Consider the following 13,674-nt stretch of genomic DNA (forward strand, 5'->3'; position numbering starts at 1 on the left):
GATGTTTTTGAAAACAGATATTTCCTCCATGTTTTAATTTTAGTTTTGCAATTTCACAAAATCATTTCCATTAGTTATATTTCATTTTTATTTCAGTTAACTTTTTTTGCATCTATTTTTACTTTTAGTTAACTATAATAACCTTGAACACCACAGCTCAATAAGTTTTACAGGTTCCAATTATCCCCTCATTAGTAACATAAGGAGACCTCAGTGGTGGTTTTTTATGCACAGCTCCACAGAGCAGTTGATATGTATCAGCAAAACCACAGACAATTAAAGTGGAGGAAAAAACAAACACACCTGCTGTTCAAAAGTGTTGCTGATACTTTAGAAAGGATATTTTTGTTATGGTAAGAAGTTAAAGAAGATGTTGAAGTAAATGTCTCTCATTGTGGTTTCTTTTGAATATATATTTTAGGTGTTCTTGCTCCAAAATGGCCGTGGATAGAAGAAACTGACTGAACAGTACATTTATATGGGTCGCTTTTATGGTCTGACTCATTTGCACGACCACTTTGTGAAAGATCTTTTTTGTATTTTTCTCCCACAGTTTACCGAGCAGCAGGCCAGCGTGTGAATGTGGAGCACTGCAGGAGGAACTTTAAAGAAGAAGTAGTTCATCACACAGACTGCCAGAGAAGACAGACTGGAAACTGATGAAAGAGATTTTCAAAACCTCAACACTGTCGCTCCCATCAGGAAACCGAAGCCCACGAACAGACCCCCATATCTCAAATTCACTTAAAGTCACATTTTAAAAAGCTGGTTTCTTCCTCTCATTGCACCGAGCGGCGTCAGCCAGGCTGAGCTTTAGTTTCCTGAAGCATGAAACACATTTGAAATGTTCCTGTTTTATTCAATCTACACAACCCAGTTTTATTAAAGCAGGATTTCAAAATCTTCAGTCAGTTCTTTTGCTTCAGTCTGCCAATAATCGTGCCTTTATGGTCGTGTGTGAGTAGAGGGGTGTAAATGTGTTTACAGAGTATAAGGTCCACAGAAACAGGGCCGGGCATCAATCTTTTCTCCTCCCCTGACAACACCTCTGATTTATATGGAGAGGGACCACAGAGTGTACATGTGCACACACCACATACACAGCTGTCAGTGACAAACAGCACCATTTAACACCCTGACACATGAGCTAAGTCCTGACGCCCGAAGCGCTTCGCTGCACTTAAGTCCAAATGTGCTAAAAATTCCCGGGACAAAGAAGGTCTGAGGTCCTCTCTGTTTCTGTTTATTACACTCAAATAAGTACCAGAAATCCATGGAAAATCAGACTGGATGGCAGCCATCAGGTCATCGGCAGCTCATCCACGGTTAGAGTTTTTTTTAGCCACATACTAAATATAAATATTCAAATATTCGGAAAGCTTTCAAATCATATCTCATGCAATTTGGAATTTTGTTAAAATCTTTATTTCTAGCTGGAGAAAAAAGAATCAAAAGAAGATCCATGAATACAGAGAGGATCCAGGGATGCAGTGAAGGAGGACATGCAAACGATTTTAACCAGCTAAAATAATGCGCTCAGGTCCTGTTTACACCAGAACTGTCCAGTGGAAACAGTGTCGTTTTTCCGTTTTCAAAAACGGAAATGTTTTAGAAATGATCGCCGCTCACACCGAACCACATGATGCTGAGAACACTGTAGTTCCCATGCCAAGCCACAAGTTGGCGGTGTAGGTAAAAGAGTCACCAGGAGAACAGAGCACATTTTCAAATTGTTCCATTTTCAGGGACTTGAAACGCTGTTGTTGTGTAAACAACAAAAACAAAACGTTATCATTTTCACTCAGTTATATAACAGTGAGTTTAACTCTGAATACAGCCAAAGGTTTGGTTTGTTTAGAGCTTTAAAGTGAGTATTTCTGACTGACTGCCCCCATAAAGAAGTACAGGAGCAGCATAACAACCATTCAAAATGAATTTAACTTTTCCATGAAAATGACCAAAGTTTCCAATAAAACCCATTAAACTACAAAGATTCATTTCCAGCTGACTGTACATTTCAAGCATCCACAGTCAGATCGACTGATTATGTCCAACCATGCCTGATGGGTTCTACTTAGCCCGGTGTTAAGTACTCCCACTCTGTCAGATACTGCTGCATCCACACACACACAAGGTGTTCTTCAGTGCCACAGGCATGAACAGGAGGACATTCTTTTAAGAAGCAACTTTGTCTGCATTAAGAGGTTGGAAAGGTGGTGGCACGAGTCCCAGTGTGTAAACTAGGTAAGGAGTTTAGTGTTTTCATTCTGATTAGTTTGTGTTCGGTTAGGTTTAACCACTAAAAAGAACATGGGTAGGGTTTAGGAAAAAATAAAGGTTAGAGTTAACCTCTTAAATGCCACCAGGATCTCTAGTTTCTGAAACTATGCTCTAACCCTAACCCTAATACCTCTAAGTGGTTTAATCTAACATTCACCAGATCTAAGTGACCAGGTGGATGTTATAAGGCTAAAAAGACCCTTTCTCAGCACTTGTATGAGAATAGGCTGGCAGCTCTGGCCCTCTAAGGCATGGATCATATAAGACTTCTAAAGGCAGTCCATTCTAATTGCAGGTCCTTCAAATGGGTTAAACTGTGGTAGAACCTAGGGTTTAATCCCGGGATCCGGGATTCCCGGGAAATGCGATCAGAACCATTTCCCGTTTCCCGGGAAACGTTAGACGGGAAACCGGGAAAAAAGTCGCGCGCGTCGATTTGACTTTCAGAAAGAAAAGAAAGCTTCAGAAAGTTAAATTTAAGGAAATATTGAGAGAAGGGTTTGTTTAATGCGAAAAGCATTACTCTTCATTTCAGGCACGTTCAGCCTCCGTTTAAGGCTTCAGCCTTCATCTCAAGCGTTTTAATAGAGGTATTAAACAGTTGTACTTTTTTCCTCTTTAATTTGTTGAAATCGTAGGCAATGTGTTTACCCTAAGGTATTTTGTATTATATAATTTTATATAATAATTTTATATAATAATTTTATATAATTTTATATTCTCCTCCGTGAATCGCCACCTTATCGTGGTGGAGGGGTTTGTGTGTCCCAGTGATCCCAGGAGCTATGTTGTCTGGGGGCTTGTCCCCCTGGCAGGGTCTCCCATGGCAAACTGGTCCTGGGTGAGGGTCCAGACAAAGAGCGGTTCAGAAGACCCTTATGAGTGAAAAAACAAGGGAACAGTTTACCCTGCCCGGGATAGGGTTACCGGGGCCCCACCCTGGAGCCAGGCCTGGGGAGGGAGCTCGAGGGAGAGCGTCTGGTGGCCAGGCATTAGCCCGTGGTGCTTGGCCGGGCGCAGCCCGAAGAGGTTACATGGGCCCGCCCTCCTGCAGGCCCACCACCCGCAGGAGGTGTCGTAGGGGTCGGGTGCAATGTGTGTCGGGCGGTGGCCGAGGGCGGAGGCCCTGGCGGACCGATCCCCGGCTATCGAAACTGGCTGTTGGGACATGGAATGTCACCTCTCTGGTGGGGAAGGAGCCTGAGCTAGTGCGTGAGGTTGAGAGATACCAGCTAGACATAGTTGGGCTCACCTCAACGCATGGCCTGGGCTCTGGAACCAGTCTCCTGGAGAAGGGCTGGACTCTGTTCCAGTCTGGAGTTGCCCTCGGTGAGAGGCGGCGAGCTGGGGTGGGTATTCTTGTATCCCCCCGGCTTGCTGCCTGTACGTCGGAGTTTTCACCGGTGGACGAGAGGGTAGTTTCCCTGCGCCTTCGGGCTGGGGAACGGGTCCTGACTGTTGTTTGCGCTTATGCGCCGAATGACAGTTCAGGGTACCCACCCTTTTTGGAGCTGCTGGGTGGGGTGCTGGAGAGTGCTCCATCTGGTGACTCCATAGTCTTGCTGGGAGACTTCAACGCTCACGTGGGCAATGACAGTGAGACCTGGAGGGGCGTGATTGGGAGGAACGGCCTGCCCGATCTGAACCCGAATGGTGTTTTGTTATTGGACTTCTGTGCAAACCACAGTTTGTCCATAACAAACACCGTGTTCGAACACAAGGATGTCCATAAGTGCACATGGCACCAGGACACCCTAGGTCGCAGGTCGATGATCGATTTTGTAATCGTATCATCAGATCTGCGGCCGTATGTTCTGGACACTCGGGTGAAGAGAGGAGCTGAGCTGTCAACTGATCACCACCTGGTGGTGAGTTGGATCAGGTGGCGGGGGAAGATGCTGGACAGACCTGGCACACCTAAACGTATTGTGAGGGTGTGCTGGGAACGCCTGGCAGAAGCCCCAGTCCGGGAGATCTTCAACTCCCACCTCCGGCAGAACTTCGACAGCATTCCGAGGGAGGCTGAGGACATTGAGTCCGAATGGACCATGTTCCGCACCTCCATTGTTGAGGCTGCTGCTCAGAGCTGTGGCTGCAAGGTGGTTGGTGCCTGTCGTGGTGGTAACCCCCGAACCAGATGGTGGTCACCGGAGGTGAAGGGAGCCATCAAGCTGAAGAAAGAGTCCTATCGGGCTTGGTTAGCCTGTGGGACTCCGGAGGCAGCTGACAGGTATCGACAGGCCAAGCGGAATGCAGTTCGGGTAGTGGCCAAAGCAAAAACTCGGGTGTGGGAGGAGTTTGGTGAGGCTATGGAAAAAGACTTTCGGACGGCATCGAAGCGATTCTGGCAAACCGTCAGGCGACTCAGGAGGGGAAAGCAGTGCTTCACTCACACTGTTTATAGTGCGGGGGGGGTGCTGCTGACTTCAACTGAGGCTATAGTCGGACGGTGGAAGGAATACTTCGAGGACCTTCTGAATCCCACTGACACGCCTTCTGTAGTGGAAGCAGAGTCTGGGGATGAGGGGGATGACTTGACCATCACTGGGGGTGAGGTCACTGAGGTAGTTAAACAACTCCTTGGTGGCAGAGCCCCTGGGGTGGACGAGATTCGCCCTGAGTTCCTGAAGGCTCTGGATGTTGTAGGGCTGTCTTGGTTGACACGCCTCTGCAACATCGCGTGGAGATCTGGGGCAGTGCCATTGGATTGGCAGACCGGGGTGGTGGTCCCCATCTTTAAGAGGGGAGACCGGAGGGTGTGCTCCAACTTTCGGGGGATCACACTCCTCAGCCTCCCCGGTAAGGTCTATGCCAGGGTGCTGGAAAGGATGGTGCGTCCGTTAGTCGAACCTCGGATTCAGGAGGAACAATGCGGTTTTCGTCCTGGTCGTGGAACGCTGGACCAGCTCTTTATCCTCTCAAGGATATTCGAGTGTGCGTGGGAGTTTGCCCAACCAGTCTACATGTGCTTTGTGGACTTGGAGAAGGCATTCGACCGTGTTCCTCGGGGTGTTCTTTGGGAGGTTCTGCGGGAGTATGGGGTGTCTGGCCCATTGTTGCGGGCCATTCAGTCCTTGTACAACCACAGTGAGAGCTTGGTCCGTATAGCCGGTAATAAGTCGGATTTGTTTCCTGTGGGTGTTGGACTCCGTCAGGGCTGCCCTTTGTCACCGATTCTGTTCATAATTTTTATGGACAGAATTTCTAGGCATAGCCAGGTGGCGGAAGGCTTCTTCCTTGGTGGCCTCAGAGTCTCATCTCTGCTTTTTGCAGATGATGCGGTTCTGTTGGCTTCATCGGGGGGGGCCTCCAGCTCGCAGTGGAACGGTTCGCAGCCGAGTGTGAAGCGGCTGGCATGAGAATCAGCACCTCTAAGTCTGAGGCCATGGTCCTCAGCCGGAAAAGGGTGGAGTGCCATCTCCGGCTCAGGAACGAGTTCTTGCCTCAAGTGGAGGAGTTTAAGTATCTCGGGGTCTTGTTCACGAGTGATGGGCGAAGGGAACGGGAGATCGACAGGCGGATCGGGGCTGCTTCTGCAGTGATGCGGACGCTGCACCGGTCCGTCGTGGTGAAGAGGGAGCTTAGCGTAAAAGCGAAGCTCTCGATTTACCGGTCGATCTACGTTCCTACCCTCACCTATGGTCACGAGCTTTGGGTAGTGACCGAAAGAATAAGATCGCGAATACAAGCGGCAGAAATGAGTTTCCTTCGAAGGGTGGCTGGCCTCTCCCTTAGAGATAAGGTGAGGAGTGCGGCCATCCGGGAGGGGCTCAGAGTAGAGCCGCTGCTCCTCCACATCGAAAGGAGCCAGTTGAGGTGGCTCGGGCATCTGATTAGGATGCCTCCTGGCCGCCTCCTGGGTGAGGTGTTCCGGGCATGTCCCACCGGGAAGAGGCCCCGTGGTAGACCCAGGACACGCTGGAGAGATTATGTATCTCGGCTGGCCTGGGAACGCCTTGGGGTCCCTCCGGATCAGCTGGAGGAGGTGGCTGGGGAGAGGGAAGCTTGGGCTTCTCTGCTTAGGCTTCTGCCCCCGCGACCCGGCCCCGGATAAGCGGAAGAAAATGGATGGATGGATGGATGGATAATTTTATATTATTATATATTGTTATATTGCATTATATAGCCTATAAAATATGGCTGCCCTGAACAATAAAGAAATATCTGTTTAACTTCGAGTGTTTCTTTTCCTCGTTTGCAGCCGCTTACTAACAATCATGAATTAGGATACGGGCCTAATGTGTGAAGAAATTATCATGAAATAGATTGCTTTAACATATTTCGCTTTTAAAATGGAGTTGAGTAAAATGTATATTTTTTAGGCTATAAGGATTGGCCAGTTTTTCAATAGACGATTCACAGCGAACCTACTTTAACCCTCAGACACGGTGTTATAAATTTGCTGTTGCCAGAATGGCAATGACCAAGTCGTAGTGCATTACTCAAGGCCCTGTGTTATGCCATATTATAGTGTAGTACGGTAGTTAACTTTTCAATGACTATTACAGCGTTCCACTGGTGGAGATATAGCGCAACAGATGTCGCCACGACAGCGTGGCTGAGCCATTATCAATGCTGTGGAGATGAACCGTATTGTTTTGCACCAGCAGTTGTAAAATATCTTGGTATAATTCCATGTACAATGGAGGAATATTCGAATTATATTTGTTAAGGGAGTGTTGAGGAACGATACAACACCGCATAGCTCGAGCACTCAAATGTCGAGATGTAGGTTTTATTGCGTTAATCAAGCCAACGTTGCCCCCTACTGGGCATAACAGGACATAGCTGGAAAGCTACCTCTACTATATCACAATAGGTTAAGGCCGACACAGGCTACAGAAGGCCTAATTAAAATAAAAAAATAAATAAACTTTTTCCCGGGATTCCCGGGAAATGGCTCGTCATTTCCCGGGATTTGATTCATGTCATTTTCGGGAAAAATATTAAACCCTAGTAGAACCCCCATGGTTCAGACATCCAGCACATACCACCACAACCAGCCCATTTCTATTATCATGTATGGACTCACTGGTGCATAATATTTTACTCTGCATCTATTTTAAGATAGCTTTCAGGAAGTTAGAAATTCAGACTTGTGCCAAACTATCACAAATCAAGCAAGCAAAGTTAACTCAGCCACAAAGTCAAGGAGTTGGTTTGTGAACTTGGACTATTGTTTATCCAGTCTTAAAGTTTTGCCCATATTTAAAGCAGAAAGTCACGGCCCACTCTCAGTGAGGGTTTACCAGCTGTGCTGTTTCAGAAGTGCAAAAATGGTACCGTTCCATTTATCTATATCATCACAGCGTGGGATCGCACTCCTTGAAAATGTTGAATTGCCCTCTTCACTTAATGACTAACGCAAGAATGTCCAACTGGAGACCTCAGGCCTCCTTCAATCCAGTATTACTTCTTTCTTCACTTGAATGAGGCCACTCAGTGGACATAGTTGGTGTTCCAGCAGGGCAGAGGATGCAGGGATGCATACATTATGCAACATCATTCTGCAAAGCACTGAACTGACTAATCAATTATGTGTGTGCTCATATTCGCAGTAAATTATGATGTTCAACCGATGATTACTGTGACAGGCTAGAGTCAGTGTCACTGTGGGAAACTTACAGAAATTTAAAATATTTTAGTTCAATATTAACCACTTCTGCAAAGGATTTTCACATTTTCACTAATTTCACTGATATGTAAAACATGCAGTTTCCTTCCAAGAGGTTAGAAATACCAAGTGTGGTTCCCATGATTACCAAAGATCTCATGCTCGATTCTTCAACCTGACCTGTTCCCCTGATATACTCATTTCTAATCCCGTCCATCCCGGTCACTCCCAGTGAAAACCTCCAGCTCTCCTGTCTTTTTGTCAGTACCACCAAACCATACATCACAGCAGGTCTGACTACAGTACCATCGTGTAAACCTTCCCTTTCATTCTTGCTGCTATCCTCATGTCATAAATCACCCCTGACACTCGTTTTTATCAACTCCACCCTGCCACCATCCTCCTCTTCACCTTTCTTGTGCACTGTCCATTACTTCGGATGGTTGACCTCAGGTATTTAAACTCCTCCACCTTCACTCCCTCTGCTCCTTACAGCTCCACTGTTACACCTGTCTCCTTCTCTTCACACACATTCTGTTTTGCAGCTGCTGATTTTCATTCCTCTTTTCCTTCAGGACACTTCCACCTCTCCAGGCTCTCTTCCACTTGCTCCCTACTCTCACCTCAGATCACAATGTCTTCTGCAAACATCATATTCCATGGAGACTCCTACCTGCCCTCATCTGTCAACCTTTGACCTTCTCTATACTTCTCCATCAACACTCTCCTCCATCAGCATCTGCAGTGCTCTTTCTTGGCATGAAGCATAGTGCTGTTCACTGATCATTAATATTCATCATTGATTGAAGAAAATAAGAACAACCCCAGGTTTGTTTTCAGCACTGCAGCCGGGCTGACAAAGAGTCAGAGCTCTGTAGAGCCGAGTATTCCTTTCACTTTAACTAGTAGTGACTTCATGGAGCTCTTCACAAATAACATTTTTAGCATTAGAGAAAAAATGATTCATAAGCATCTCAGACATATCATTATGATCAATATGTACAGCTACTTTTAATACTGCTGGTATTTGTTTAGACTCTCTCTGATTGATCTTTCTGAGTTAACTTCAATAGTTCTTCTCAGCCATCAGTTTGTCTGTTAGACCACATTCCCACAAGACTGCTCAAAGAAGTCCTTCCATTAATTAATGCTTTGATCTTATATATGATCAGTCTGTTTGAATGAATGGGCTATGTACCACAGGCCTTTAAGGTGGCAGTAATTAAACCATTATTTAAAAAGCCATCACTGACCCAGCTGGCTTAGCTAATTATAGGCCAATCTCCAACCTTCCTTTTCTCTCAAAAATCCTTGAAACAGTAGTTGTAAAACAGCTAACTGAGGTCTAAACTAATCAGGCCCCATCTTATCTCAAAGACCTCATAGTCCCATATCCCCCCAACAAAGCACTCTCAGCCTGCTGGCTTACTTGTGGTTCCTCGGATACTTAAGAGTAGAATGGGAGGCAGAGCCTTCAGCTTTCAGGCCCCTCTTCTGTGGAACCAGCTTCCAGCTTGGATTCAGGAGACAGACACCCTCTCTATTTTTAAGATTAGGCTTAAAACTTTCCTTTTTGATCAAGCTTATAGTTAGTGCTGGATCAAGTGACCCGGAACCATCCCTTAGTTATGCTGCTATAGGCCTAGTCTGTTGGGGGGTTCCCATGATGCACTGTTTCTTTTCATTCACCTTATTTACTTTGTTTATACTCCACTCTGCATTTAATCATTAGTTAAAAGCTCCTTGAGGGGACTGTTGCTGTGATTTGGTGCTTTAAAAACAAAACTGAATTCAATTGAATTGATCCTCACGTCTTCTTAAGCTACCTTCAGCAACTCTTTTCCAGATCTTCATGGTATGGCTCATCAACTTTATCCCTCTCTAGTTAATACAGCTCTGCACCTCACCTTTGCTCCCAGTACCCTCTCCATTCCCCAGGGATCCTCTCACTCTCCAAAACTGTGTTAAAAAGTCCACGGCCCTCTCTCCTAGATGTCTCCATACCTCCACAGGTATCACGTCATCTGGACCAACTGTGTTTTTAGTTTTCATCCTCTTCATAGCTGCTCTCACTTCCTCCTTACTAATCCTCTGCATTTCACTGACTGTCCTTCAGCCGCCGTCTTCTCAACACACACTTTTCACTCATTAATAATTTCCATTAACATTTCCACTAACAATGGGGATAAGTTCTTTTCTCTTTCCTCAGTGTTTAGCCTCACATACAACTCCCTATAAGCCTTTTCTCAATAATGTCAAAAATGAAAAATATAGCAGAGCGGTGTTTACCGCGTACACCATTTAACAATTCACCAGCTGACTGAGAAGCCCAGTTTTTGATCATGTCCAGCTCCAAATCAACAATGACGAAGACAAAAACCCCGAGTCTGACCAGCGGGCCGCGGTTAGATCCATCTTTGTTTCTGAGAATCTGTTTTTGGACTGATACCAACATGAAGAATACAACACCAGCCAGAATGTCCTCCAAGTTTTAGAGAGATAGCAATGTTTAATGTTTAGTGCTGGAAGTAAAGGTTTGTGCATTCGTTAACATCATGTGCTCTTCTGCTTACTGCGGGTGATGAATGGAACCAGTGAACAGAGCATTAATTATGCCTGAGTTAATTTGATGAACTTAAATGTTGTAGACACATCGTCCCCATCACCTCTCATATGTCTGGATTAATAATTATAAAGCCCCTCTCTCCCTCTCTTCCCTTTTATTTTCCTCTCAGAAGAAAAATTATTTTTGCAATGCAATTAGCAAACACTTTCCATCAGCTCAGTGAGATGAGGTTGTTTGATTAAAGTGGAAAATTAATTCAGACGCGAAGAAAATCGAGTAACTTCCTGTTTTTGCATTTGTCTTCTCAGCATGTCTTTCTTTTACTAAGTGACTTATCAGGAGTCCACATGAGTGTAAGGATGCTGGGATCTGCCTTCAAGGAGAAGGAGAGACACTTCCTCAGTGGAAGAGTTGTAAAATAAAGTTTAGTTGCTCAGTTGTTTGGCTGCCATCAACACAAACAGCAGCTGAACCAATATTGCCTGGAGACAACTTTTAACCCCTGAGTGCCCGATTGCTGCGGTTCACACAGAGTTGGTGCCTGTCAGAGACAGAACTCATTGATTTGAATGCACATACTTAAGCTTCATGATGATATCTCACGCCGAAAACAAATCTCTGGGCCAGATTCTTTGATCTGTGAAATCTTATCCAAATCAGGAACATCCTGTCTCAGAGCGATGCTCAACAACTACTAAGTAATGCAATCATTTGCAAGTTTCAGAGACCCATATTTTATTTAGAATATAACAGAAAAATAAACTATTTAAACTGGATTTTACTACCACTTAAAACCAGAGTTTAACGTCCTTTTTTATAAGTCCTCAATGATCAGACACTATCATATTTTGCAGCACCTTCATACATGCTTGCATACATACTTCATGTACTTGAATGTTGCTCAGTCTATCTTTGCAAACTGTATGTCCAGGATCAAGAAACAGTGGTTTACAACCAAGCAGCAAACTCCCAACTTTAATATGAAGCCAACTGCACAGAAAAAAACCTGCAGTTCCACTAGTGGCCACTCGAGGCTGGTTCTAAACGTGAGTTAGTCTCCACAGGCTCACATGTTAAAATTTTATGGCAGAAATAAGCATGTTTCAGCAGGTCTTTGGGTTCTATGAAGACGTTTTCCCTTCATAACGAGTGTGATTTCTTTTAACTTTAAAGTGAGATTCCACTTTGACTGGCAGCTGTGCTGATACAATCCCCTGTAGCTGCTAGCTGTTTGCTAGGCTAACTGGACTCCATGGACCTCTCAGCTGTGTTTGTGCCCATTTGGAGCCTCTTTAATGGAAAAAATAAATACTATGGCTGCTGGTCAGTTATTTATACAAACACTGCTTGAGACGTGTGGTTTATTCTCAGAGAGTGAATTTCTAGGCCTTTATTAGCCTGTTCCTTACGAATCCTTTTTTGTGCCTTGTACCCGTACAGTCTACGAACACAGCTTGATAACCAATCATGCCTGCATTAACTGATAACTTCAAAAGTAGGTAATTGTGTACCTTCTGCACACTTTTTCTGTCAGGGCATCCACTCTTTGGAGCAATCAGATTGGCGAGCTCCTCGTCTTTAAATCCCTCCTAAAGACAGATTTTTATAAGCAGACCTTTTCTGTGCCTGCAATTTGAGCTATTATTATGTTGTTCTTTATAATTGTTTTATAATCTCTTCCCATTTATTTTTAATTATTTTATATTTGCTTTTAATTTACCTGTTTTCCTTTTTTAATTATCTTTATTCCTGACTTTTAATCTCCACATGCTGTGAACGTCCTCCTCCCTGATGTTTCACCTTTATCTTTTCTTTCAATGTTATCTTGTTTTATGAAACACTAACCTAGAAACCAGTGAGTGATGTCACAATGGCTGCATCCATGGTTTATGTCTACAGATTCAGATTCAGCCTGAAAAGCTTAGATAATTTCATCAGTGTAGAGTTTCTATGTTCAGTGTTATAAGTTGAGTATTTGAGTTTCAGTTCAATCAAATGTCATGCTGCATTTTCACCAGTTTGTAATCTTTAACCACTTGTTACAAAGACAAAGAAAACTTAAAGAAACTTGTGAGAAATGAAGATTAATCCTGATCAAAAGTCGTGATTTGAAGATAAATAACATGAAGCTAATTTTGATTAAACTCATGAATGTTGACATGACTGTATACTGCAGGCTGTGACTGAGCATGATTCAGACCCCTGGCATGATTTGCCTTGAAGTCAGACCCCTTTGAAGATGAAATCAGCCTACCTTGATCATTGGCCATCTTGTCTGGATGCTCCACTGAAAAAAGCAACAGAGAGCAAATTTATAAAATATGAAACAAAGGAATAGATTTACAGGTAAAGCAGCACTCGATGTTCAGTCACTGACGCACCTTTGGCCGTCCTGAAGTGGACGGGCTCAGACAGAGGGCCGACTCCTTTGGCATTTTTGGCCTGAATCCTGAAGTAATAAACAGTGTCGAGGTTCAGATCCACAACCTGGTGGGTCAGCCGGTCGCCAGTGATCGCCTCCATCACCCAGTCGTCTATCGGCATGTTCTTATCCAGTGTGTAATACAGGATGTAACCTGTCAAACAAGTAGAATAAGAATATTAAAAAAGAGCAGTCATCCTTTTAACCTCTTATCATCCACCACTTGGGAGTAGGGTTAGGACTAGGCTACATTTTAGCCACATGCTAAACAAACAGAAGTTACCTTTCAAATTAAGCCTTTTGGATACACTTTGGCCTTTATGTATTTGAATATATTACATATTCTGAACATATATGTATAATTTTCCCATGTAATGTCAGTTACTACTGGTTTTCATTAAGGTTTGAACCTTTTTTCCAGATGTTTTCTCTTCAAAAATTGCTGATGAAATAACAATAAATTGATGTATTTGTTGTATTTTGGGTCAAAAATCATTCCAAAATCCACAAAAGCAAAGTTTGAGAGGAAGAATGGACATTTTCGATTTTTTACAATAACAGCAGTTAGAAAATAACACAAACATGATGTAATGAATGATTAGAGCGAAAAATCTGAACAGGGGAACTAAGAATTTATACAGGGAAGGTTCAAGTACATGAAATATAGTAATGTTCAAAAATTTAAGAAAACACAGAACATTTAGCATGTTAAAAAAAAACTACAGGATCTAAAAATATGCGATTGTGTTTCTGAGTGTTAGGCTGTGTTGTGCTGTTATGCCTGCAGGGAGC

General features: G+C 44.0%; 1 protein-coding gene across 1 annotated transcript in view; it reads right to left on the bottom strand.

Annotated features, from left to right (window-relative positions):
• Nucleotides 1–13,674, bottom strand: part of dcc (DCC netrin 1 receptor) — a 137,222-nt gene that overhangs the window by 58,945 nt on the left and 64,603 nt on the right. The window contains exons 15-16 of the mRNA XM_030743288.1: nucleotides 12,842–13,036; nucleotides 12,715–12,747 (exon numbers count right to left, since the gene is read on the bottom strand). Coding sequence (XP_030599148.1) covers nucleotides 12,715–12,747; nucleotides 12,842–13,036 — 228 coding nt within the window. The remainder of the gene's footprint in view (nucleotides 1–12,714; nucleotides 12,748–12,841; nucleotides 13,037–13,674) is intronic.

The sequence above is a fragment of the Archocentrus centrarchus genome, chromosome 12, assembly GCF_007364275.1.
Source record: "Archocentrus centrarchus isolate MPI-CPG fArcCen1 chromosome 12, fArcCen1, whole genome shotgun sequence".
Taxonomy (NCBI): domain Eukaryota; kingdom Metazoa; phylum Chordata; class Actinopteri; order Cichliformes; family Cichlidae; genus Archocentrus; species Archocentrus centrarchus.